Here is a 24,661-nt window from a genome sequence, read left to right as displayed (position 1 = left end):
TGGGGCTCCTCCGGGTCCCCAGGTCCCCGCCGCTGCTCCGCGTCCGCGCCAGCGTCGCCTTCGCTCCCGCCGTGATCCCGGCCCGCGAGTGCCCCGAGGGGGACGAGCTGCGGGAGCCGCTGGCGCTGGCCCAGGTGTGCTTCGACCTGCGCAAGGTGACGGACGACACCTTCGGTGAGAGCCCGAAACCCTCACCTGAACCCCGAAAATGTCACCTGAACCTCACCTGTGCCCCGAAATCCTCACCTGAACCTCACCTGAGTCCCAAATCCCACCCCAATCCTCACCTGTGCCCCGAAATCCTCACCTGAACCTCACCTGAGTCCCCAAATCCCACCCCAATCCTCACCTGAACCCCAAAATCCTCACCTGAACCTCACCTGTGCCCCAAAATCCTCACCTGAGGCTCCCGGGCCCTGGCCCAGGTGTGCTTCGACCTGCGCAAGGTGACGGACGACACCTTCGGTGAGAGCCCGAAACCCTCACCTGTGCCCCGAAAATATCACCTGAACCTCACCTGTGCCCCAAAACCCTCACCTGAACCTCACCTGAGTCCCCAAAATCCCACCCCAATCCTCACCTGAGTCCCAAAATCCTCACCTGAACCTCACCTGAGTCCCAAATCCCACCCCAATCCTCACCTGAACCCCGAAATCCTCACCTGTGCCCCGAAAATATCACCTGAACCTCACCTGAACCCCAAAATCCCACCCCAAAATCCTCACCTGAAGCCCAAAATCCTCACCTGAGCCCCAAAAATCCACCCCAAACCTCACCTGAACCCTGAAACTCAAGCCTGGAAATGCCAACCTCCCCAAATCTCCCCAATTTTCCCCAAAATCCCCCAATTTTCCCCAATTTTCCCCCAATTTTCCCCCAATTTTCCCCAAAATCTCCCAATTTTCCCCCAATTTTCCCCAATTTTCCCCCAATTTCCCCCTAATTTTCCCCAAAATCCCCCAATTTTCCCCCAATTTTCCCCCAATTTCCCCCTAATTTTCCCCAAAATCCCCCAATTTTCCCCAAAATCCCCCAATTTTCCCCCAATTTTCCCCAAAATCTCCCAATTTCCCCCCAATTTTCCCCAATTTTCCCCCAATTTTCCCCCAATTTTCCCCAAAATCTCCCAATTTTCCCCCAATTTTCCCCAATTTTCCCCCAATTTCCCCCTAATTTTCCCCAAAATCCCCCAATTTTCCCCCAATTTTCCCCCAATTTTCCCCCAATTTTCCCCAATTTTCCCCAATTTTCCCCCAATTTCCCCCTAATTTTCCCCAAAATCCCCCAATTTTCCCCCAATTTTCCCCCAATTTTCCCCCATTTTCCCCATTTCCCCCATTTTCCCCATTTCCCCCATTTTCTCCCATTTCCCCCCAAATTTTCCCCCATTTCCCCCATTTCCCCCATTTCCCCCATTTTCCCATTTTCCCATTTTTCCCCATTTTCCCCCATTTTCCCATTTCCCCATTTTCCCCCATTTTCCCCATTTCCCCATTTCCCCATTTCCCCATTTTTCCCATTTTTCCCCATTTTCCCATTTTCCCATTTTCCCATTTTCCCATTTCCCCATTTTCCCATTTTCCCCCATTTTTCCCCCATTTCCCCCCATTTCCCCCCCCTATTTCCCCCCAAACTCCCATTTTTTGGGATTTTCCCGAATTCCCGTTTTCTCACCCCAATCCAGGCTCGCAGCTCTCGGCCTCGCTCTGGTTCCGGGCCGAGCTGGACCCCGGCCGCGCCCGCGCCCGCGCCGATTTTGGGGCGGAAAACGCCAAAAACGGGACCCTGAGCCTGGGGCTGGGGCGGCACTGCCGGGAGCTGCAGATCTTCTACAGGGTGCGGATTTGGGGCGAATTCCGGCGATTTCGGGAAAATTGGGGGGAAAATCGAGAAAAAATGGGGGGAAATGGTGAAACTTGGGGAAAAATGTGAATTTTGGGGGGAAAATTGGGGAAAAATTGGGGGGGAAATGGTGAAATTTGGGAAAAAATGTGAATTTTGGGGTGAAAATCGGGAAAAATTGGTTTGAAATTTGGTTTTTATTTTGTTTTGGGGTCTCAATTTTGGGTTAAATTCAGGTAAAATCAATATTTTTTCATTTTCTTGTGTCATTTTTGGGTGAAATTTGGGTTAAATTCAGGTGAAATTCATGTAAAATTCAGGTAAAATCAATATTTCTTCATTTCCTTGTCCCGTTTTTGGGTGAAATTCGGGTTAAATTCAGGTTAAATTCAGGTAAAATCAATATTTTTTCATGTCCTTGTCCCATTTTTTGGTGAAATTCGGGTTAAATCGCTATTTCTTCATTTCCTGGTCCCGTTTTTGGGTGAATTTTGGCCGTTTTTGGGTGAAATTTGGGTAAAATTCAGGTAAAACCTCCATTTTGTCCCGTTTTTTTGGTGAAATTCAGGTAAAATCGATACTTTTTCATTTCTCTGTCCCGTTTTTTGGTGCAATTCAGATAAAATCGCTATTTCTTCATTTCCCGGTCCCATTTTTGGGTGCAATTTGGCCGTTTTTGGGTGAAATTTGGCCAGTTTTGGGTGAAATTTGGCCGGTTTTGGGTGCAATTTGGCCGGTTTTGGGTGAAATTTGGGCGCAATTCAGATAAAATCGCTATTTCTTCATTTCCTGGTCCCATTTTTGGGTGAAATTTGGCCGTTTTTGGGTGAAATTTGGGCGCAACTCAGGTAAAACCTCCATTTTGTCCCATTTTTGGGTGAAATTTGGCCGTTTTTGGGTGCAATTTGGCCGTTTTTGGGTGAAATTTAGCCGTTTTTGGGTGAAATTTGGCCGTTTTTGGGTGCAATTTGGCCATTTTTGGGTGAAATTTGGCCGTTTTTGGGTGAAATTTGGCCGTTTTTGGGTGCAATTTGGGCGCAATTCAGATAAAATCGCTATTTCTTCATTTCCTGGTCCCATTTTTGGGTGAAATTTGGCCGTTTTTGGGTGAAATTTGGCCGTTTCTGGGTGCAATTTGGCCATTTTTGGGTGAAATTTGGCCGGTTTTGGGTGAAATTTGGCCGTTTTTGGGTGAAATTTGGCCGTTTTTGGGTGAAATTTGGCTGGTTTTGGGTGCAATTTGGGCGCAATTCAGATAAAATCGCTATTTCTTCATTTCCCGGTGCCATTTTTGGGTGAAATTTGGCCGTTTTTGGGTGAAATTTGGGCGCAATTCAGGTAAAACCTGCATTTTGTCCCATTTTTGGGTGCAATTTGGCCGTTTTTGGGTGCAATTTGGCCGTTTTTGGGGGAAATTTGGCCGTTTTTGGGTGCAATTTGGCCGTTTTTGGGGGAAATTTGGGCGCAACTCAGGTAAAACCTCCATTTTGTCCCATTTTTGGGTGCAATTTGGCCATTTTTGGGTGCAATTTGGCCGTTTTTGGGTGCAATTTGGCCGTTTTTGGGTGAAATTTGGCCGGTTTTGGGTGAAATTTGGCCGTTTTTGGGTGCAATTTGGCCGTTTTTGGGTGAAATTTGGCCAGTTTTGGGTGAAATTTGGCCGTTTTTGGGTGCAATTTGGGTGCAATTCAGATAAAATCGCTATTTCTTCATTTCCCGGTCCCATTTTTGGGTGCAATTTGGCCGTTTTTGGGTGCAATTTGGCCGGTTTTGGGTGAAATTTGGCCATTTTTGGGTGAAATTTGGCCGTTTTTGGGTGAAATTTGGGCGCAACTCAGGTAAAACCTCCATTTTGTCCCATTTTTGGGTGAAATTTGGCCATTTTTGGGTGCAATTTGGCCGTTTTTGGGTGCAATTTGGCCCTTTTTGGGTGAAATTTGGCCGTTTTTGGGTGCAATTTGGCCGTTTTTGGGTGAAATTTGGCCGTTTTTGGGTGCAATTTGGCCGTTTTTGGGTGCAATTTGGGCGCAATTCAGATAAAATCGCTATTTCTTCATTTCCCGGTGCCATTTTTGGGTGAAATTTGGCCGTTTTTGGGTGCAATTTGGCCGTTTTTGGGTGCAATTTGGCCGGTTTTGGGTGAAATTTGGCCGTTTTTGGGTGCAATTTGGCCGTTTTTGGGTGCAATTTGGCCGTTTTTGGGTGCAATTTGGGCGCGATTCGGGTAAAACCTCCATTTCTCCGTGTCCGGTGCGGCTTTGGGGTGAATTCGGGGGATTTTGGTTGCAGGGCTGCCCCCGGGACACGCTGAGCCCCCTGGTGCTGCGGCTGAGCCTGGGGGGGCGCGGGGACCCCCTGGGGGGGCGCGGGGACCCCCTGGGGGGGGCGGGGGCGCTGCGGCCGCGCCTGGAGCCCGAGGGCGCCGCCAGCGGCACGGTGAGGAGAGGGGATTTGGGGCAAAATCGGGGGGATTTGGGAAAAACGGGGATTTGGGGGGAAAACGGGGGGTTTGGGAAAAACGGGGGGATTGGGGAAAATCGGGGGTTGAGGGGATTTGGGGGAAAATCGGGGGGTTTTGGGAAAATCGGGGGGATTGGGGAAAATCGGGGGGATTGGGGAAAATCGGGGGTTGGGGAAAATCGGGGATTTGGGGCAAAATCGGGGGATTTGGGAAATCGGGGGGATTTCGGAAAATCGGGGATTTGGGGCAAAATCGGGGGGATTGGGGAAAATCGGGGGTTGGGGGGATTTGGGGGAAAATCGGGGGGTTTTGGGAAAATCGGGGGGATTGGGGAAAATCGGGGGTTGGGGGGATTTGGGGGGTTTTGGGAAAATCGGGGGGATTTTGGGAAAATCGGGGATTTGGGGGAAAATCGGGGGATTTTGGGAAAATCGGGGGTTGGGGGGATTTGGGGGAAAATCGGGGGGTTTTGGGAAAATCGGGGATTTGGGGGAAAATCGGGGATTGGGAAAATCGGGGATTGGGAAAATCGGGGGGATTGGGGAAAATCGGGGGTTGGGGGGATTTGGGGGAAATTCGGGGGATTTTGGGAAAATTCAGGGGATTGGGAAAATCGGGGATTGGGAAAATCGGGGGGTTTTGGGAAAATCGGGGGGATTTGGGGGGATTATTGGGGATTTTGGGGGAGAAAATAGGGAATTTGGGGGGGGATTTGGGAAATTTTGGGGGAATTTGGGGATTTTCCGGGGATTTGGGGAAATTGGGGATTTGGGGGGATTTGGGGAGATTTGGGGGGATTTCTGTGATTTTGGGGGGAAATTTCGGTTTTTTATTTGCTTTTTTTGGCGGGGGGAAATTTGAGGGTTTTTTGGGGGGAGTTTTGGGGTTTTTTGTTAAATTAATTTTTAATTGATATCCCGGCATGTTGATTGGATTTCTTTTTGACCCAAAATATCCCAAATTTGCCCCAAAACGGGTCCAGCTGCCGTTCGAGCACGACTGCGGCGCCGACAACGCCTGCCAGGACGAGCTGTGGCTGCAGCTGAACGCCTCGGGGTGAGATTTGGGGCAAAATCCGGGGAATTCGGGAAAAATGGGAAAAAATGGAGGAAAAAATGGGGAAAAAATGGGAAAAAAATGGGGAAAAAATGGGGAAAAAATGGGGAAAAAATGGGGAAAAATTGGGGAAATGAGGGGGAAATTGGGGAGGAAATTGGGGAAAAATGGGGGGAAATATTGGGGAAAAAATGGGGGGAAATTGGGAAAAATTGGGGAAAAATTGGGGGGAAATTGGGGAAAAAATGGGAAAAAATTGGGGGGAAAATGGGAAAAAATAGGGAAAATTTGGGGGGAAATGGGGGGAATGGGGGAAATTGGGAAAAATTGGGGGAAATGGGGGGGAAAAAATGGGGAAATATTGGGAAAAATGGGGGAGAATTTGGGGAAGATTTGGGAAAAAATGGGGGGAAATTGGGGGAAAAATTGGGGATATATTGGGAAAAACTGGGGGAAAATTGATAAAATATTGGGGGAAAATGGGAAAAAAATTGGGAAAATTGGGAAAAAATGGGGGGAAATTGGGGGAAAAATTGGGAAAATTTGGAAAAAATGAGGGTGAAAATGGGGAAAAATTGGGAAAATATTGGGGGGAAAATGGGGGGAAATTGGGGAAATATGGGGGAAATGGGGAAAATTTGAGGGGAAAATGGGGATAATTTGGGGAACAATTGGGGAAAATTTGGGGAAAAAATGAGGAAAAATTGGAGAAATATTGGGGAAATATTGAGGGAAAAAATGGGAATTTTTTTTTTTTTTTCACGATTTCTGGGCTATTTTCTGAAATTTTTTGGGGCTATTTTGGGATATTTTGGGTCCCTCCCAGCCCAGGGGTGCTGGTGGTGGGGGATGGGGACGCCCTGGAGCTGAGGCTGAATTTTGGATTTTTTGGGGATTTTTTGGGATTTTTTGGGATTTTTGGGTTGTTTTTTTTCCCAATCTCTGCGCCATTGTCCCAGTTATTTTTTGGGGCTATTTTGGGATATTTTGGGTCTCTCCCAGGCCGGGGGTGCTGGTGGTGGGGGAGGGGGACGCCCTGGAGCTGCGGCTGAATTTTGGATTTTTTGGGGATTTTTTGGGTTTTTTTGGTGGGTTTTTTTTCCCAATCTCTGCGCCATTGTCCCAGTTAATTTTTGGGGCTATTTTGGGATATTTTGGGTCTCTCCCAGGCCGGGGGTGCTGGTGGTGGGGGAGGGGGACGCCCTGGAGCTGCGGCTGAATTTGGGGATTTTTTGGGGATTTTTTTGATTTTTGGGTTGTTTTTTTTCCCAATTTCTGCGCCATTGTCCCAGTTATTTTTTGGGGCTATTTTGGGATATTTTGGGATATTTTGGGTCTCTCCCAGCCCAGGGCCGCTGGTGGGGGATGGGGACGCCCTAGAACTGAAGCTGAATTTGGGGATTTTTTGGGGATTTTTTGGATTTTTGGGTTGTTTCTTTTCCCAATTTCTGCGCCATTGTCCCAGTTATTTTTTGGGGCTATTTTGGGATATTTTGGGTCCCTCCCAGGCCAGGGGTGCTGGTGGTGGGGGAGGGGGACGCCCTGGAGCTGAGGCTGAATTTTGGATTTTTTGGGGATTTTTTTGGGATTTTTTGGGTTTTTTTGGTGGTTTTTTTTCCCAATCTCTGCGCCATTGTCCCAGTTATTTTTTGGGGCTATTTTGGGATATTTTGGGATATTTTGGGTCTCTCCCAGCCCAGGGGTGCTGGTGGTGGGGGAGGGTGACGCCCTGGAGCTGAGGCTGAATTTTGGATTTTTTGGGGATTTTTTGGGGTTTTTTTTGGATTTTTTGGTGGTTTTTTTTTCCCAATCTCTGCGCCATTGTCCCAGCTATTTTTTGGGGCTATTTTGGGATATTTTGGGATATTTTGGGTCCCTCCCAGCCCAGGGGTGCTGGTGGTGGGGGAGGGGGACGCCCTGGAGCTGAGGCTGAATTTTGGATTTTTTGGGGATTTTTTGGAGTTTTTTGGTGTTTTTTTTTCCCAATTTCTGCGCCATTGTCCCAGTTAATTTTTGGGGCTATTTTGGGATATTTTGGGTCCCTCCCAGCCCAGGGTCGCTGGTGGTGGGTGAGGGGGACGCCCTGGAGCTGAGGCTGAATTTTGGATTTTTTTGGGATTTTTTGGGATTTTTGGGTTGTTTTTTTTTCCCAATCTCTGCGCCATTGTCCCAGTTAATTTTTGGGGCTATTTTGGGCTATTTTGGGTCTCTCCCAGGCCGGGGGTGCTGGTGGTGGGGGAGGGTGACGCCCTGGAACTGAGGCTGAATTTTGGATTTTTTTGGGATTTTTTGGTTTTTTTTGGTGTTTTTTTTTTCCCAATTTCTGCGCCATTGTCCCAGTTATTTTTTGGGGCTATTTTGGGATATTTTGGGTCCCTCCCAGCCCAGGGGTGCTGGTGGTGGGGGACGGTGACGCCCTGGAGCTGAGGCTGAATTTTGGATTTTTTTGGGATTTTTTTGGGATTTTTTGGGTTTTTTTGGTGGTTTTTTTTTCCCAATTTCTGCGCCATTGTCCCAGCTATTTTTTGGGGCTATTTTGGGATATTTTGGGTCCCTCCCAGCCCAGGGGTGCTGGTGGTGGGGGAGGGGGACGCCCTGGAGCTGCGGCTGGCGCTCGGCAATCGCGGCGAGAGCTCCTTCGGGCCCGGGGTCACCCTCAGCCACCCGCCCGAGCTCAGCTTCAGGAAGGTGCAGGTGCTGCAGGTAACGCCCCAAAAACCCCCAAAATTACCCCAAAACAGCCCGGAAACCCCATCCCGAAATAGCCCAAAAATCCTGCCCGAAATAGCCCAAAAATCCTGCCTGAAATATCCCAAAAATGCCCCAAAAATCCCCAAAATTACCCCAAAACACCCCGGAAAACCCATCCCGAAATAGCCCAAAAATCCTGCCTGAAATATCCCCAAAATCCTGCCTGAAATATCCCAAAAACGCCCCAAAAAATCCCCAAAATTACCCCAAAACACCCTGGAAACCCCATCCCGAAATAGCCAAAAAATCCTGCCTGAAATAGCCCAAAAACACCCCAAAAATCCCCAAAATTACCCCAAAACAGCCCGGAAACCCCATCCCGAAATAGCCCCAAAATCCTGCCTGAAATAGCCCAAAAATCCTGCCCGAAATATCCCAAAAATCCCCCAAAATCCTGCCTGAAATATCCCAAAAATCCTGCCCGAAATATCCCCAAAATCCTGCCTGAAATAGCCCAAAAACGCCCCAAAAATCCCCAAAATTTACCCCAAAACAGCCCGGAAACCCCATCCCGAAATAGCCCAAAAATGCCCCAAAAACACCCAAAAAATTCCCCAAAACCATGCCAGAAATGCCCCAAAAACCCTCCCAGTGCTCCCAGTTCCCTCCCAGTATAAACCAGTATAACCCAGTTTGTCCCAGTTCCCTCCCAGTCCCTCCCAGTTCCCTCCCAGTTCCCTCCCAGTCCCTCCCAGTCCATCCCAGTTCCCTCCCAGTCCCCTCCCAGTCCCTCCCAGTTCCCTCCCAGTTCCCTCCCAGTCCCTCCCAGTTCCCTCCCAGTTCCTCCCAGTCCTTCCCAGTTCCCTCCCAGTCCCTCCCAGTTCCTCCCAGTTCCTCCCAGTTCCCTCCCAGTTCCCTCCCAGTCCATCCCAGTTCCCTCCCAGTTCCTCCCAGTCCCTCCCAGTCCCTCCCAGTCCCTCCCAGTTCCTCCCAGTCCCTCCCAGTTTATCCCAGTTCCTCCCAGTTCCCTCCCAGTCCCTCCCAGTCCCTCCCAGTTTATCCCAGTTCCCTCCCAATCCCTCCCAATCCATCCCAGTTCCCTCCCAGTCCCTCCCAGTCCCTCCCAGTTCCCTCCCAGTCCCTCCCAGTTCCCTCCCAGTCCCTCCCAGTTCCCTCCCAGTCCATCCCAGTTCCTCCCAGTCCCTCCCAGTTCCCTCCCAGTTCCTCCCAGTCCCTCCCAGTTTATCCCAGTTCCCTCCCAATCCCTCCCAATCCATCCCAGTTCCCTCCCAATCCCTCCCAATCCATCCCAGTTCCCTCCCAGTCCCTCCCAGTCCCTCCCAGTTCCCTCCCAGTCCCTCCCAGTTTATCCCAGTTCCCTCCCAGTCCCTCCCAGTCCCTCCCAGTCCCTCCCAGTTCCCTCCCAGTTTATCCCAGTTCCATCCCAGTCCCTCCCAGTCCCTCCCAGTTTATCCCAGTTCCATCCCAGTCCCTCCCAGTCCCTCCCAGTCCCTCCCAGTTTATCCCAGTTCCATCCCAGTCCCTCCCAGTCCCTCCCAGTTCCCTCCCAGTTCCTCCCAGTTCCTCCCAGTCCCTCCCAGTTCCTCCCAGTCCATCCCAGTTTCCCCAGTCCCGGCCGCGCTCGGGGTCCCTGCGGTGCCACTCGGAGCCCCCGGAGGGGCGGGGCCGGCGCACGCGCTGCCAGGTGCAGCCGCCGCTGCTGCGGGCGGGGGCGCAGGTGAGTGACGTCATCGGCCACACCTGTGTGACGTCATCGGTGTCACCTGTGTGACGTCATCTCTCACCTGTCCATCTCACTTGTCCATGTCTCACCTGTCCGTCTCACCTGTCCCATCTCACCTGTCCCATCTCACCTGTCCATGTCTCACCTGTCCATCTCACCTGTCCATATCACCTGTCCAATCTCACCTGTCCCATCTCACCTGTCCATCTCACCTGTCCATGTCTCACCTGTCCATCTCACCTGTCCATCTCACCTGTCCCATCTCACCTGTCCATGTCTCACCTGTCCATGTCTCACCTGTCCCATCTCACCTGTCCCATCTCACCTGTCCATGTCTCACCTGTCCATCTCACCTGTCCATCTCACCTGTCCAATCTCACCTGTCCCATCTCACCTGTCCATCTCACCTGTCCATGTCTCACCTGTCCATCTCACCTGTCCATCTCACCTGTCCCATCTCACCTGTCCCATCTCACCTGTCCATGTCTCACCTGTCCCATCTCACCTGTCCATCTCACCTGTCCCATCTCACCTGTCCATCTCACCTGTCCATCTCACCTGTCCATGTCTCACCTGTCCATCTCACCTGTCCATCTCACCTGTGTCACCTGTCCATGTCTCACCTGTCCATCTCACCTGTCCATGTCTCACCTGTCCATCTCACCTGTCCATCTCACCTGTCCATGTCTCACCTGTCTCACCTGTCCATCTCACCTGTCCCTCACCTGTCCCCAGGTGATTTTCCGGCTCACTCTGGACGTGCCCTCGGACGCTGAACTCGGCGACAGCCTGGAGGTGACAGCCCAGGCCACCAGGTGAGATGGACAGGTGATCCCAGGTGTGCCCAGGTGTGCCCAGGTGATCCCAGGTGATCCCAGGTGTGCCCAGGTGTGCCCAGGTGTGCCCAGGTGTGCCCAGGTGTGCCCAGGTGTGCCCAGGTGAGCTGACCTGTCCCCCCCCGCAGTGACAACGGTGGCCCCGCTGGGCGGAGCCAGAGCGTCGCCATCGCCGTCAGGTACCAGGTGTTCCTGGTGCTGGCCAGGTGAGCTGGGGGGTCACCTGGGGGGTCACCTGTGTCACACCTGTGTGTCACCTGTGTGTGTCACACCTGTGTGTCACCTGTGTGTGTCATCTGTGTGTGTCACACCTGTTTGATGTCACCTGTGTGTGTCACCTGTGTCACACCTGTGTGTGTCACACCTGTGTGTGACACCTGTGTGTGTCACCTGTGTCACACCTGTGTGTGTCACACCTGTGTGTGACACCTGTGTGTGTCACACCTGTGTGTGTCACACCTGTGTGTGTCACCTGTGTCACACCTGGGGGGGTCACCTGTGTCACACCTGTGTGTGTCACACCTGTGTGTGTCACCTGTGTGTGTCACCTGTGTCACACCTGTGTGTCACCTGTGTGTGTCACACCTGTGTGTGTCACACCTGTTTGATGTCACCTGTGTCACACCTGTGTGTGTCACACCTGTGTGTGTCACCTGTGTGTGTCACACCTGGGGGGGTTACCTGTGTGTGTCACCTGTGTCACACCTCGGGGGGTTACCTGTGTGTGTCACACCTGTGTGTGTCACACCTGGGGGGGTTACCTGTGTGTGTCACCTGTGTCACACCTGTGTGTCACCTGTGTGTGTCACACCTGTGTGTGTCACACCTGTGTGTGTCACACCTGGGGGGGTTACCTGTGTGTGTCACCTGTGTCACACCTGTGTGTCACCTGTGTGTCACCTGTGTGTGTCACACCTGTGTGTGTCACACCTGTGTGTGTCACACCTGTGTGATGTCACCTGTGTCACACCTGGGGGGGTTACCTGTGTCACACCTGTGTGTCACCTGTGTGTGTCACACCTGGGGGGGTTACCTGTGTGTGTCACCTGTGTCACACCTGTGTGTCACCTGTGTGTCACCTGTGTGTGCCACCTGTGTCACACCTGTGCGTCACACCTGTGTGTGTCACCTGTGTCACACCTGTGTGTCACCTGTGTGTGTCACACCTGTGTGTCACCTGTGTGTGTCACACCTGTGTGTGTCACCTGTGTGTGTCACACCTGGGGGGGTTACCTGTGTGTGTCACCTGTGTCACACCTGTGTGTCACCTGTGTGTGTCACACCTGTGTGTGTCACCTGTGTCACACCTGGGGGGGTTACCTGTGTGTGTCACACCTGTGTGTGTCACACCTGTGTGTGTTACACCTGTGTGATGTCACCTGTGTCACACCTGGGGGGGTTACCTGTGTCACACCTGTGTGTCACCTGTGTGTGTCACACCTGTGTGTGTCACCTGTGTGTGTCACCTGTGTCCCACCTGTGTCCCACCTGTCCATGTCCCACCTGTGTCTCACCTGTCCCACCTGTCCGCAGCTCCCCCGACTCCACGCGTTACCTGAACATCACCAAGGGCGGGGCCCTTCCCCCCTCTGCCCCCGTCACCCACCACTACCAGGTGAGCTCACCTGTGTGACATCACCCGTGTGACGTCATCTGTGTCACCTGTCCATGTCTCACCTGTCCATCTCACCTGTCCATCTCACCTGTCCCATCTCACCTGTCCATGTCTCACCTGTCCATGTCTCACCTGTCCATGTCTCACCTGTCCATCTCACCTGTCCCATCTCACCTGTCCATGTCTCACCTGTCCCATCTCACCTGTCCATGTCTCACCTGTCCATCTCTCACCTGTCCATGTCTCACCTGTCCATCTCACCTGTCCATCTCACCTGTCCATGTCTCACCTGTCCATCTCACCTGTCCCATCTCACCTGTCCATGTCTCACCTGTCCATCTCACCTGTCCATGTCTCACCTGTCCATCTCACCTGTCCGTGTCTCACCTGTCCCCAGGTGAAGGTCCTGGGCCAGCGCGGCGTCGCCGCCAACGTTTCCTTCCTGGTCCCGTCTCACCTGGGCCCGGAGCCGCTCTGGGAGCACCTGGAGCTCACACCTGAGCAGGTACCGGCCCCGCCCCCAAAATCCCCAAAAATTACCCCAAAAACGGCCCAAAAATCCCCAAAAATCCCCCCAAAAATGGCCCAAAAATCCCCAAAATACAGCCACAAAAATGGCCCAAAAATCCCCCAAAATCCCCCCAAAAAATCCCCCAAAATTACGCCAAAAACGGCCCAAAAATCCCCTAAATACAGCCACAAGAACAGCCCCAAAATCCCCCAAAATTACCCCAAAACCAGCCCAAAAATCTCCAAAAATTACCCCAAAACCAGCCCAAAAATCTCCAAAAATTACCCCAAAAATGGCCCCAAATCCCCAAAAATTACCCCAAAAATGGCCCCAAGTCCCCCAAAATTACCCCAAAAATGGCCCCAAATCCCCAAAAATTACCCCAAAAAGGGCCCAAAAATCCCCAAAAAATTACCCCCAAAAAGGCCCAAAATTCCCCCAAATTCCCCCCAAAATACCCCAAAAATGGTCCCAAAATCCCGTAGAATTACCCCTAAAACGCCCCAAAATTACCCCAAAAGTTCCCCAAAAATGTCCCCAAAAATTCCCAACATTCCCAAAATTGCCCAAATCCCCCTAAAATTCCCCCAAAATTGTCCCCAAAAATCCCTAAAAATGGCCACAAAAACGGCCCCAAAATCCTCAAGAACGGCCCCAAAACCTCCCAAAAAATGTCCGGAAAATGCCCCAAAAATTCCCGAAATGCCCCAAAATGGCGGAAAAGGGCGAAAATGGCCCAAAATGGCCGAAAATGGCCGAAAATGGCCGAAAATGGCCCAAAATGGCCCAAAATGGCCGAAAATGGCCCAAACCCGCAGGAGCGGCCGCGCTGCGCGGAGCGGCCGGAGCCGCGCGGGGCCGGCGCGGGCCCCCAGCGCCCCCTGGCGGTGAGTGCGGAATGGGGCGAAAAACGCCGAAATCGGGAAAATTCAGTGGGAAAAATGGGGAATTTCACCTGGGAATGGGGCAAAAAACGCCGAAATCGGGAAAATTCAGTGGGAAAAATGGGGAATTTCACCTGGGAATGGGGCAAAAAACGCCGAAATCGGGAAAATTCACCGGGAAAAATGGGGAATTTCACCTGGGAATGGGGAAATCAACTGCGAAATATGGGGAAAATTCACCTGGGAATGGGAAAATTCACCTGGGAATGGGAAAAATCAACTGGGAATGGGGAAATCACCTGGGAATGGGGCGAAAAACGCCGAAATCGGGAAAATTCACCGGGAAAATGGGGAATTTCACCTGGGAATGGGGAAATCCACCTGGGAAAAATGGGGAAATCCCGGGGAAAATGGGGAAAATCACCTGGAATGGGGCAGAAAACGCCGAAATCGGGAAAATCCAGTGGGAAAATGGGGAATTTCACCTGGGAATGCGAAAATTCACCTGGGAATGGGGAAATCAACTGGGAATGGGGCGAAAAACGCCGAAATCGGGAAAATCCACCGGGAAAATGGGGAATTTCACCTGGAAGTGGGGAAATCCACCGGGAAATATGGGGAAAATTCACCTGGGAATGGGAAAATCAACTGGGAATGGGGCGAAAAACGCCGAAATCGGGAAAATTCACCGGGAAATGGGGAATTTCACCTGGGAATGGGGCGAAAAACGCCGAAATCGGGAAAATTCACCGGAAAATGGGGAATTTCACCTGGGAATGGGAAATCAACTGCGAAATATGGGGAAAATTCACCGGGAAAATGGGGAATTTCACCTGGGAATGGGAAATCAACTGGGAATGGGGCAAAAAACGCCAAAATCGGGAAAATCCACCGGGAAAAATGGGGAATTTCACCTGGGAATGGGGCAAAAAACGCCGAAATCGGGAAAATCCACCGGGAAAATGGGGAATTTCACCTGGGAATGGGGCGAAAAACGCCGAAATCGGGAAAATCCAGTGGGAAAAATGGGGAATTTCACCTGGGAATGGGGCGGAAAACGCCGAAATCGGGAAAATTCACCGGGAAAATTCACCGGGAAAATGGGGAATTTCACCTGGGAATGGGGCGAAAAATGCCGAAATCGGGAAAATTCAGTGGGAAATGGGGAATTTCACCTGGGAATGGGGAAATCAACTGGGAAATATGGGGAAAATTCACCTGGGAAAAATGGGGAAAATCCACCTGGGAATGGGAAAATTCACCTGGAAATGGAATAATTCCGGGATAAACCGGGAAAATCCCGGGGAAAATGGGGAAAATTCACCTGGGAATGGGAAAATTCACCTGGGAAAAATGGGAAAAATCACCTGGAATAACCGGGAAAATCCCGGGAAAAATGGGAAAAATCACCTGGAAATGGGGAAAATCACCTGGGAATGGGAAAATCCCGGGAAAAATGGGAAAATCCCGGGAAAAAAAGGGAAAATTCACCTGGAAATGGGAAAATCCCGTTCAAAATTGGGGATAATTCACCTGGAAATGGGAAAATTCACCTGGAATTGGGAAAATCCCAGGAAAAAACTGGCAAAATTCACCTGGAAATGGGATAATCCACCTGGAAATGGGAAAATCCACCCAGAATCGGGAACATTCACCTGGAAATGGGAAAATTTGGTTCAAAATCGGGGAAAATTCACCCGGAATCGGGAAAATTCCCGGAAAATGGGGGAAAATCAACACGGAAATGGGAAAAATTTCGGGTTTTTTTTTCCCCCTAATTTTGGATTATTTTCCCAAATTTGGACCTTTTCCCCCCGAAAGTTGGGATTTTTTTTTTCCCCCAAATTTGGGATTTCCCCGCCAAATTTGGGATTTCTCCCCCCACTAAAGTTGGGATTTTTTTTTTTCCCCTCAAATTTCTTATTTCCCCCCCCCCCCCGAATTTTTTTTTTTCTCCCCAAATTTGGGATTTTTTTTCCCCAAATTTGGGATTTTTTTCCCAAAATTGGGATTTTTCCCCCCGAATTTCCCGCTTTTCCAGGCCTGTCCCTCCTCCCCCTGCTGGCTGTTCCGCTGTTCCCTCCCCCCCCTGCGCCCCCCCCGCCTCTGGAGCTTCCGCCTGGGGGGGCGGCTCCGGCTGGAGCCGGTGCGGCAGGTGAGGGCACCTGGGCACACCTGGGCACACCTGGGCACACCTGGGCACACCTGGGCACGGCTGGGAGGGGCGGGGCAAAAAAAACCCGGTGGAAATCGGGTGAAAAATGGGGATTTTGGGGGGTTTGGGGGGTACCTGGGGGGGTAAAAACACACCTGGGCGCACCTGGGATACACCTGGGGGTACCTGGGGCACACCTGGGCACACCTGGGCACACCTGGGGCACACCTGGTCACACCTGGGGTGCACCTGGACACACATGGGGGGTACCTGGGCACACCTGGGCATACCTGGGGGTACCTGGGGGGTACCTGGGGCACACCTGGGCACAGCTGGGCACAGCTGGAATACACCTGGGGGGTACCTGGGGGTACCTGAGCATGGCTGGGGGTTACCTGGGCACACCTGGGCACACCTGGGGGTACCTGGACACACCTGGGGCACACCTGGGGCACACCTGGGCACACCTGGGGCACACCTGGGGGTACCTGGGACACACCTGGTCACACCTGGGGGGCACCTGGGCACACCTGGGGGGCACCTGGTCACACCTGGGGGGTACCTGGGACACACCTGGTCACACCTGGGGGTACCTGGGACACACCTGGTCACACCTGGGGGGTACCTGGGCACACCTGGGCACACCTGGGCCCTCACCTGTGCCCCCGTGCCCGCCCAGCTGGCGCTGCCCCGGCTGGTGGTGCAGAGCTGGGCCCAGGTGAGCTTCGACCACGCCCGCTTCCAGAACACCTGGGGGGGCACCGAGCTGCAGGTGAGGGGCGCGGCGGGGGCACACCTGGATTTGGGGGGGCACACCTGGATTTTGGGGGGGCACACCTGGATTTGGGGGGGCACACCTGGATTTTGGGGGGGGCACACCTGGATTTGGGGGGGGCACACCTGGATTTGGGGGGGGCACACCTGGATTTTGGGGGGGGCACACCTGGATTTGGGGGGGGCACACCTGGATTTTGGGGGGGGCACACCTGGATTTGGGGGGGGCACACCTGGATTTGGGGGGGCACACCTGGATTTGGGGGGGCACACCTGGATTTGGGGGGCACACCTGGATTTTGGGGGGGGCACAGCTGGATTTTGGGGGGGCACAGCTGGATTTTGGGGGGCACACCTGGATTTTGCGGGGACACACCTGGATTTGGGGGGGCACACCTGGATTTGGGGGGGCACACCTGGATTTGGGGGGGCACACCTGGATTTGGGGGCCACAGCTGGATTTGGGGGGGCACACCTGGATTTGGGGGGGCACAGCTGGATTTGGGGGGGCACAGCTGGATTTTGGGGGCACAGCTGGATTTTGGGGGGGGCACACCTGGATTTTGGGGGGTTCCTCACCTGGTTTTGGGGTCCCTCACCCCATTTTGGGGGGGCACACCTGGATTTGGGGGGGCACACCTGGATTTTGGGGGGGCACAGCTGGATTTGGGGGGGGCACACCTGGATTTTGGGGGGGGCACAGCTGGATTTGGGGGGGGCACACCTGGATTTTGGGGGGGGCACACCTGGATTTTGGGGGGGGCACACCTGGATTTGGGGGGACACAGCTGGATTTGGGGGGGCACAGCTGGATTTGGGGGGGGCACACCTGGATTTGGGGGGGCACAGCTGGATTTGGGGGGGCACAGCTGGATTTTGGGGGGCACAGCTGGATTTGGGGGGGGCACACCTGGATTGGGGGGGGCACACCTGGATTTGGGGGGGCACACAGCTGGATTTGGGGGGGGGCACACCTGGATTTGGGGGGGCACAGCTGGATTTGGGGGGGGCACAGCTGGATTTGGGGGGGCACAGCTGGATTTTGGGGGGCACAGCTGGATTTGGGGGGGGCACACCTGGATTTTGGGGGGGGGCACACCTGGATTTGGGGGGGCACACCTGGATTTCGGGCCCCTCCCCCGATTTTGGGGTATCTCCCCAATTTTTTGGGGTCCCTCCCCCGATTTTGGGGTCCCTCCCCAAGTTTTCGGGGGGTTTTCACCATTTTTCGGCGTTTCTCCCCCCAATTTTGGGGTCCCTCCCATAATTTTGGGGAGTCTTCCCCATTTTTGGGGGTTTCTTCCCAATTTTCGGCATCCCTGACCCAATTTTGGGGTCCCTCACCCATTTTTTGGGGTCCCTGCCCCAATTTTGGGGTTTCTCCCCCATTTTGGGGTTCCCTGTCCCATTTTTGGGGGTTTTTCACAATTTTTTGGGGTTTCTTCCCATTTTTTGGGTTCCCTGTCCCATTTTTTGGGGTTTTTTCACCATTTTCGGCGTTTCTCCCCCATTTTTGGGTTCCCTGTCCCATTTTTTGGGGTTTTTCCCCATTTTCGGCGTTTCTCCCCATTTTTTGGGTTCCCTGTCCCATTTTTTGGGGGTTTTTCACCATTTTTTGGGGTTTTTCACCATTTTTGGGGTTCCTCCCCATTTTTTGGGTTCCCTGTCCCATTTTTTGGGTTTTTTCAACAGTTTTTGGGATTTCTCCCCAATTTTGGGGTTCCCTGTCCCATTTTTTGGGTTTTTTTTCACCATTTTCGGCATTTCTCCCCCATTTTTGGGGTCCCTGTCCCATTTTTTGGGTTTTTTCAACATTTTTTGGGGTTTCTCCCCAATTTTGGGGTTCCCTGTCCCATTTTTTGGGTTTTTTTTTTCACCATTTTCGGGGTTTCTCCCCCATTTTTGGGTTCCCTGACCCATTTTTGGGTTTTTCCCCATTTTCGGCATTTCTCCCCCATTTTTGGGTTCCCTGTCCCATTTTTTGGGTTTTTTCACCATTTTTTGGGGGTTTTCACCATTTTTGGGGTTTCTCCCCCAATTTTGGGGTTCCCTGACCCATTTTTGGGTTTTTCCCCAATTTTGGGGTTTCTCCCCAATTTTGGGGTTCCCTGTCCCATTTTTTGGGGGGTTTTCACCATTTTTTGGGGGTTTCTCCCCATTTTTTGGGTTTCCCTTTCCCATTTTTTGGGTTTTTCCCCATTTTCGGCGTTTCTCCCCCAATTTTGGGGTTCCCCAGGTGCAGACGGAGCTGGAGCTGCTGGACCCCCCCAATCCCCTCCCCCTCATTTTGGGGGCGTCCCTGGGGGGGCTCCTCCTGCTGGGCCTGGTGGCCCTGGGGCTCTACAAGGTGAGAAATGCCCAAAATCGCCCAAAATCGCCCCAAATTTCCAAAATTCCCAAATTCCCCCAGCATCGCCCCCAAAAATTCCCCAAAAATCCCCAAAATCCCCTCAAAGATCTCCCCCCAAATCCCCCCCAAATCCACCCAAATTCCCACAAAAATTCCCCAAAATTCCCCCAAATCCCCCAAATCTTCAAAATCTCCCAAAATCGCCCCCAAAATCACCCAAAATTCCCCCAAAATCCACCAGAAATCCCCTCAAAAATCTCCCAAAACCCCCCCAAAAATCCCCCAAAATTCCCTGAAATCCTCCAAAATTCCCCAAACACCCCAAAAGCTCCAAAAATCCCCTGAAATCTCCCCAAAAAATCCCCAAAAAATCCCCCCAAAATTGCCCCAAAAATCCCCAAAATCCGCCAAAATTCCCTCCAAAATCCTTCCAAAATTGCCCCAAAAATCGTCCAAAAAATTTCTCCCCAAATCCCCCCAAAATTCCCCCAAAATCTCCATCAAAATTCAGCCCCAAAAATTCATTTGGGGAATTTTGGGAAATTTGGGGATTTTGGGGATTTTGTGGGAGATTTTGGGGGATTTTGGGGACATTTTTTAGGGGATTTTTTAGGGGATTTGGGAATATTTTGGGAGATTTTTAGGGGATTTTGGGCAGGATTTTAAAGGGGATTTTGGGGGTATTTTTGGGACGATTTTCGGGGAATTTGGGGGGGATTTTTGGGAGATTTTTGGGGGATTTTGGAGGGATTTTTGGGGGGATTTTTGGCGGATTTTGGGGATATTTTATAGGGTATTTTTGGGAGATTTTAAAGGGAATTTTTGGGGGGAATTTTGGGGAAATTTTGGGGGATTTTAATGGATTTTAGGGAGTTTTTAAGGGGGTTTTTGGGGATGTTTTTGGGGGGATTTTTAAGGGAATTCCGTGGGGGTTTTTGGCGATTTTTGGGGAATTCTCTGGGGATTTTTGGGGATTTTTTTGGGGGGGATTTTTGGGGAATTTTTGGGGGATTTGGGGAGATTTTAAAGGGGATTTTGGGGGGAAATTTGGGGGGATTTTAAAGGGGGTTTTTGGGGATGTTTTTGGGGATTTTTAGGGGAATTCTCTGGGGATTTTGGGGAGATTTTTGGGGAATTTTTGGAGGGAAATTTGGGGGGATTTTTGGGGGGAATCTGGGGGGATTTTGGGAGGATTTTTTTGGGAATTTTTGGGGGAGATTTGGGAGATGTTTACGGGATTTTTTAGGAGATTTTCAGGGATTTTTGGTGGGACTTTTGGGAGATTTTAAAGGGGATTTTTTGGGGGGAATTTTGGGGAAAATTGGGGGGATTTTAATGGATTTTAAGGGATTTTTCAGGGGATTTTTGGGGATGTTTTTGGGGATTTTTAGGGGAATTCTCTGGGGATTTGGGGGGAATTTTTGGGAGGATTTTGGGGCTTTTCGGGGCGCGTTTTTTGGTGGTTTTAATTTTGATTTTTTTCTCCCCAAATTTCCAGCTGGGATTCTTCAAGCGCCGCTACAAGGAAATGCTGGAGGGCGCCGAGACCCCCGGGGACCCCCCCGGGGACCCCCAGGGCTGAGAGAATTTGGGGAAAATTCCTCAGAAAACCTCATTTAAATACTCATTAAAATGCCTCGAAACTTCATTTCAATATGCCATTAAAGTTCATGAAACCTTCATTTAAATATTCATTAGAACTGGTTAATTTTTGTTGTAAAACCCGTTGGGAAAATTCAATTAAAGGCGCGAAAAAGGGGGAAAAAATTAGTTTAAAAATCCGTTTTTGAAGGGATTTTTAAAATCCAATAAAAAAATGAAAAATTTGAAAATTCTTCTAAAAATTCGGTTTAAAAGTCCCTGAAAAATTGATTTTAAAAGTCCTTTCCAAAAATTGAAAGCCCAAACCCCGGGTTTCACCCCAAAACCCCAAATTTCTCCCCAAAAACCCCAAAATTTCACCCCAAAATCCCAAAATCTGACCCCAAAACCGCCAAATTCTGCCCAAATTTCACCCCAAAACCGTCAAGATTTTACTGAAACCCCCAAATTCTGCCCCAAAATCCCCAAATTTCACCCCAAATCCCCAAATTTCCCCCAAATCCCCAAATTTCACCCCAAATCCCCAAATTTCCCCAAAATCCCCAAATTTCACCCCAAACCCCGAAATTCTGCCCAGATTTCATCCCAAATCCCCAAATTTCCCCAAAATCGCCAAATTTCACCCCAAACCCCCAAATTCTGCCCAAATTTCACCCCAAATCCCCCAATTTCCCCAAAATCCCCAAATTTCACCCCAAATTTCACCCCAAACCCCGAAATTCTGCCCAAATTTCACCCCAAACCCCCCAATTTCCCAAAAATCCCCAAATTTCACCCCAAACCCCGAAATTCTGCCCAAATTTCACCCCAAATCCCCAAATTTCCCAAAAATCCCCAAATTTCACCCCAAACCCCCAAATTCTGCCCAAATTTCACCCCCAAACCCCCAAATTCTGCCCAAATTTCCACTAAAATCCCCAAATTTCCCCCAAATTCCGCCCGGCCCCCCCCAATTCCCAGGCTGGGGGCGGGGCCAGGATAAGCCACGCCCCTTTTCCTCTACTGGGCGTGGCTTGGAGCTCGGTGGGCATGGCTTGGGTTCGATTGACGTGGCCTGGAGGCGGTGGGCGTGGCTTGGGTGCAGTGGGCGTGGCTTGGGCTGGATTGACGTGGCTTGTAGCGCGGTGGGCGTGGCCTGGAGCGAGGTGGGCGTGGCCGGGGCTCGGTGGGCGTGGCCTGAGACTCGATTGACGTGGTCTGCGTGCGGTGGGCGTGGCTTGAGGCGCGGTGGGCGTGGCTTGGGTTCGATTGACGTGGCCGGGAGGCGGTGGGCGTGGCCTGGGGCTCGGTGGGCGTGGCCTGGGGCTCGATTGACGTGGTCTGTGTGCGGTGGGCGTGGCCTGGAGCTCGGTGGGCGTGGCTTGGGTTCGATTGACGTGGCCTGTGTGCGGTGGGCGTGGCCTGGGGCTCGATGGGCGTGGCTTATAGCGCGGTGGGCGTGGCTTGGGGCTCGGTGGGCGTGGCCTGGGGCGCCCCAAAATTCCCCCCAAAAGCGGCGGCGGCGGCCGCGCCCCCAAAACCCCCAAAAACCCCCCAAAAATCCCCAAAAATCCCCAAAAAATCCCCAAAAATCCCCCAAAATCCCCAAAAAATCCCCAAAAATCCCCAAAATCCCCCAAAATCCCCCCGGGGCCCCTCCCCCATGTCGCGACAGGTCCCGACAGCGCTCGCGCCGCTGCTGCTGCTGCTGCTGCTGCCCCGTGAGTTTTGGGGAGATTTTGGGACTTTTTGGGTTTTTTTGGGAATTTTGGGGCTTTTCTTGGGGTTTTTGGGGGATTTTGGGGGGTTTTGGGGGGGTTGAGGGGATTTTTTGGAAGTTTTTTGTGATTTTTTTGGGGATTTTTTTAAAAAATTTTGGGGTTTTTTTGAGATTTTTGGGGGTTTTTTGGGATTTTTGGGGTTTTTTGGGGGGGTTTAGGGGAATTTTTGGGGGTTCTTGGGGGTTTTTGGAAGTTTTTTGTGAATTTTTGGAGTTTTTTTTTAATTTTGGGGTTTTTGGGGGGCTTTTAGGGGTTTTCTTGGGATTTTTGGGGGATTTTAGGGGAATTTTGGGGATTTTTTGGAAGTTTTTTGGGGGTTTTTTGGGGGGGTTTGGGGGATTTTTGGGGAATTTTTGGGAATTTTGGGGAGGTTTTTGGGGTTTTAGGGTTTTTTTGGGATTTTTGGGGGATTTTAGGGGAATTTTTGGGATTTTTTGGGGTGGGTTTGGGAGGTTTGGGAGTTTTTTTGGGTTTTTTGGGATTTTCTGGGGGGGTTTTGGGTTTTTTTTATTTTTTTGGGATTTTCTGGGGTTTATTTTGGTGTTTTTGGGATTTTAGGGAGGTTTTTGGGGGTTTGGGAGGTTTTTGGGATTTTTGGGGGGGGTTTGGGGAATTTTGGGGGATTTTTCGGGTTTTTAGGGATAATTGGGGGAATTTTTGGGGATTTTTGGGGTTTTTTAAGGGCATTTTTGGGGATTTTTTGGGGTTATTTTGGGATTTTTGGGGGGGGTTGAAATGGGACTTTTAGGGAATTTTGGGGATTTTTTTTTTCCTTTTTTTTTTAAATGGATTTTTTGAGGATTTTGGGGATTTTTCGGGGGGGATTTTCCATCGGATTTTGGGAGATTTTTGGGGCTTTTTTTGGGGTTATTTTGGGATTTTTAGGGGGGTGTTTAAAGGGTTTTTTTAGGGAATTTTTGGGGTTTTTTTGGGTTTTTTTTAAAAGGGATTTTTTGAGGATTTTGGGGATTTTTTGGGGGGGATTTTCCAGCGGATTTTGGGAGTTTTTTGGGGCTTTTTTTGGGGTTATTTTGGGATTTTTTTGGGATCGAGCCCCGGGGGGGTTCCGCGGCGTCGGGGGCGGGGCCGGGACCGGTCGGACCGGCCCCAAAAAAACCCCAAAAATTCCCCCGGGGGGGCGGGGGAGGGGCCCCAAAAAACCCCAAAAATCCGCCCAAAATTCCCCCAAAATACCCCAAAATATCCCCAAAACACCCCCCCAAAATTCTCGGTTTTTTCCCAAAATTTTTCAAATTTTTCCCTAAATTTTCCCCCCAACTCCCCCCAAAATTCCCCCCAAAAAACCCCCCCAAAATATTCCCGGAATTCCCCCAAATTTTCTCAAAATTTCCCAAAAAGTCCCTCAAATTTCCCTGAAAAATTCTCAAATTTTCCCCAAAATTTCCCCCAAAATTCCCTCAGAAGTCGCCCAAAATTTCCTCCAAAATTTCTCCAAATTTCTCCCAAATTTTCCCGAATTATTCCCCCAAATTCCCCCCAAAATTCCCGAAAAATTTCCCCCAAAATTCCCCCCAAAAAAATCCCAAAATTGCCAAAAATTTCCCCAAAATTTTCTCTTAATTTCCAAAAAAAATTCCCAAATTTTTTCCCAAAATTCACCAGAAATTCCCCAAATTTTCCCCCCAGGAGCCGGGAGCGGCGCGGAGGCGGAGTCGGAATGTGAGTTATGCAAATGAGGCACGGAATATTCATGAGCGGGCAAAAAGGGTGGGGGGGACCCCAAAAATGGGGGGGAAAATTCCAAAAATGGGGAAAAAAATCCAAAAATGGGGAAAAAATTCCCAAATTGGGGGAAAAAATTCAAAAATTGGGGAAAAAAAATCCAAAAATTTGGATAAAAATCCCAAAAATGGGTGAAAAAAAATCCCAAATATGGGAAAAAAAATCCCAAAAATGGGGAAAAAATCCCAAAATTGGGGGAAAATTCCAAAAATGGGGAAAAATCCCAAAAATGGGGAAATAAATCCCAAAATTGGGGAAAAAATCCCAAAATTGGGGAAAAAATTCCAAAAAATGGGAAAAATCCCAAAATTGGGGATAAATCCCCAAAACTGGGAGAAACTCCCCAAAATTGGGATTTGAGGACCCAAAAATTGGGATAAAAATCCCCAAAATTGGGATAAAAATCCAAAAACTGGGAAAAAATCCCCTAAATTGGGGGGAAAAGCCCCAAAAATTGGGAAAAAAATGCCAAAAATTGGGAAAAAAAGCCCCAAAATTGGGACAAAAATCCCAAAATTGGGATTTGGGGACCCCAAAAATGGCGCCGGCCCCTCCCCCACCCCAATTTTGGGGGTTGGGGGGGGAGGGGCCCCAAAAACCGCGGGGGGCCCCAAAAAGGGGGAGGGGAACCCCAAAA

General features: G+C 50.9%; 1 protein-coding gene across 1 annotated transcript in view; it reads left to right on the top strand.

Annotated features, from left to right (window-relative positions):
- LOC110481100 (integrin alpha-X-like) overlaps positions 1 to 20,573 on the top strand; it is a gene marked incomplete at its 5' end in the record, with an annotated part of 37,099 nt that extends 16,526 nt beyond the window's left edge. The window contains 16 exons of the mRNA XM_077789535.1: positions 23 to 174; positions 406 to 465; positions 1,685 to 1,836; positions 4,132 to 4,278; positions 5,286 to 5,359; positions 7,921 to 8,062; positions 9,681 to 9,788; positions 10,530 to 10,609; positions 10,759 to 10,836; positions 12,164 to 12,245; positions 12,643 to 12,750; positions 13,575 to 13,643; positions 15,682 to 15,795; positions 16,475 to 16,567; positions 18,806 to 18,916; positions 20,418 to 20,573. Coding sequence (XP_077645661.1) covers positions 23 to 174; positions 406 to 465; positions 1,685 to 1,836; positions 4,132 to 4,278; positions 5,286 to 5,359; positions 7,921 to 8,062; positions 9,681 to 9,788; positions 10,530 to 10,609; positions 10,759 to 10,836; positions 12,164 to 12,245; positions 12,643 to 12,750; positions 13,575 to 13,643; positions 15,682 to 15,795; positions 16,475 to 16,567; positions 18,806 to 18,916; positions 20,418 to 20,501 — 1,654 coding nt within the window. The remainder of the gene's footprint in view (positions 1 to 22; positions 175 to 405; positions 466 to 1,684; positions 1,837 to 4,131; positions 4,279 to 5,285; positions 5,360 to 7,920; positions 8,063 to 9,680; positions 9,789 to 10,529; positions 10,610 to 10,758; positions 10,837 to 12,163; positions 12,246 to 12,642; positions 12,751 to 13,574; positions 13,644 to 15,681; positions 15,796 to 16,474; positions 16,568 to 18,805; positions 18,917 to 20,417) is intronic.
- Positions 20,574 to 24,661: the final 4,088 nt, after the last annotated feature.

This window comes from Lonchura striata, chromosome 35 (genome assembly GCF_046129695.1).
Source record: "Lonchura striata isolate bLonStr1 chromosome 35, bLonStr1.mat, whole genome shotgun sequence".
NCBI classification, from domain to species: domain Eukaryota; kingdom Metazoa; phylum Chordata; class Aves; order Passeriformes; family Estrildidae; genus Lonchura; species Lonchura striata.
This window is presented reverse-complemented; position numbering and strand designations above follow the sequence as displayed.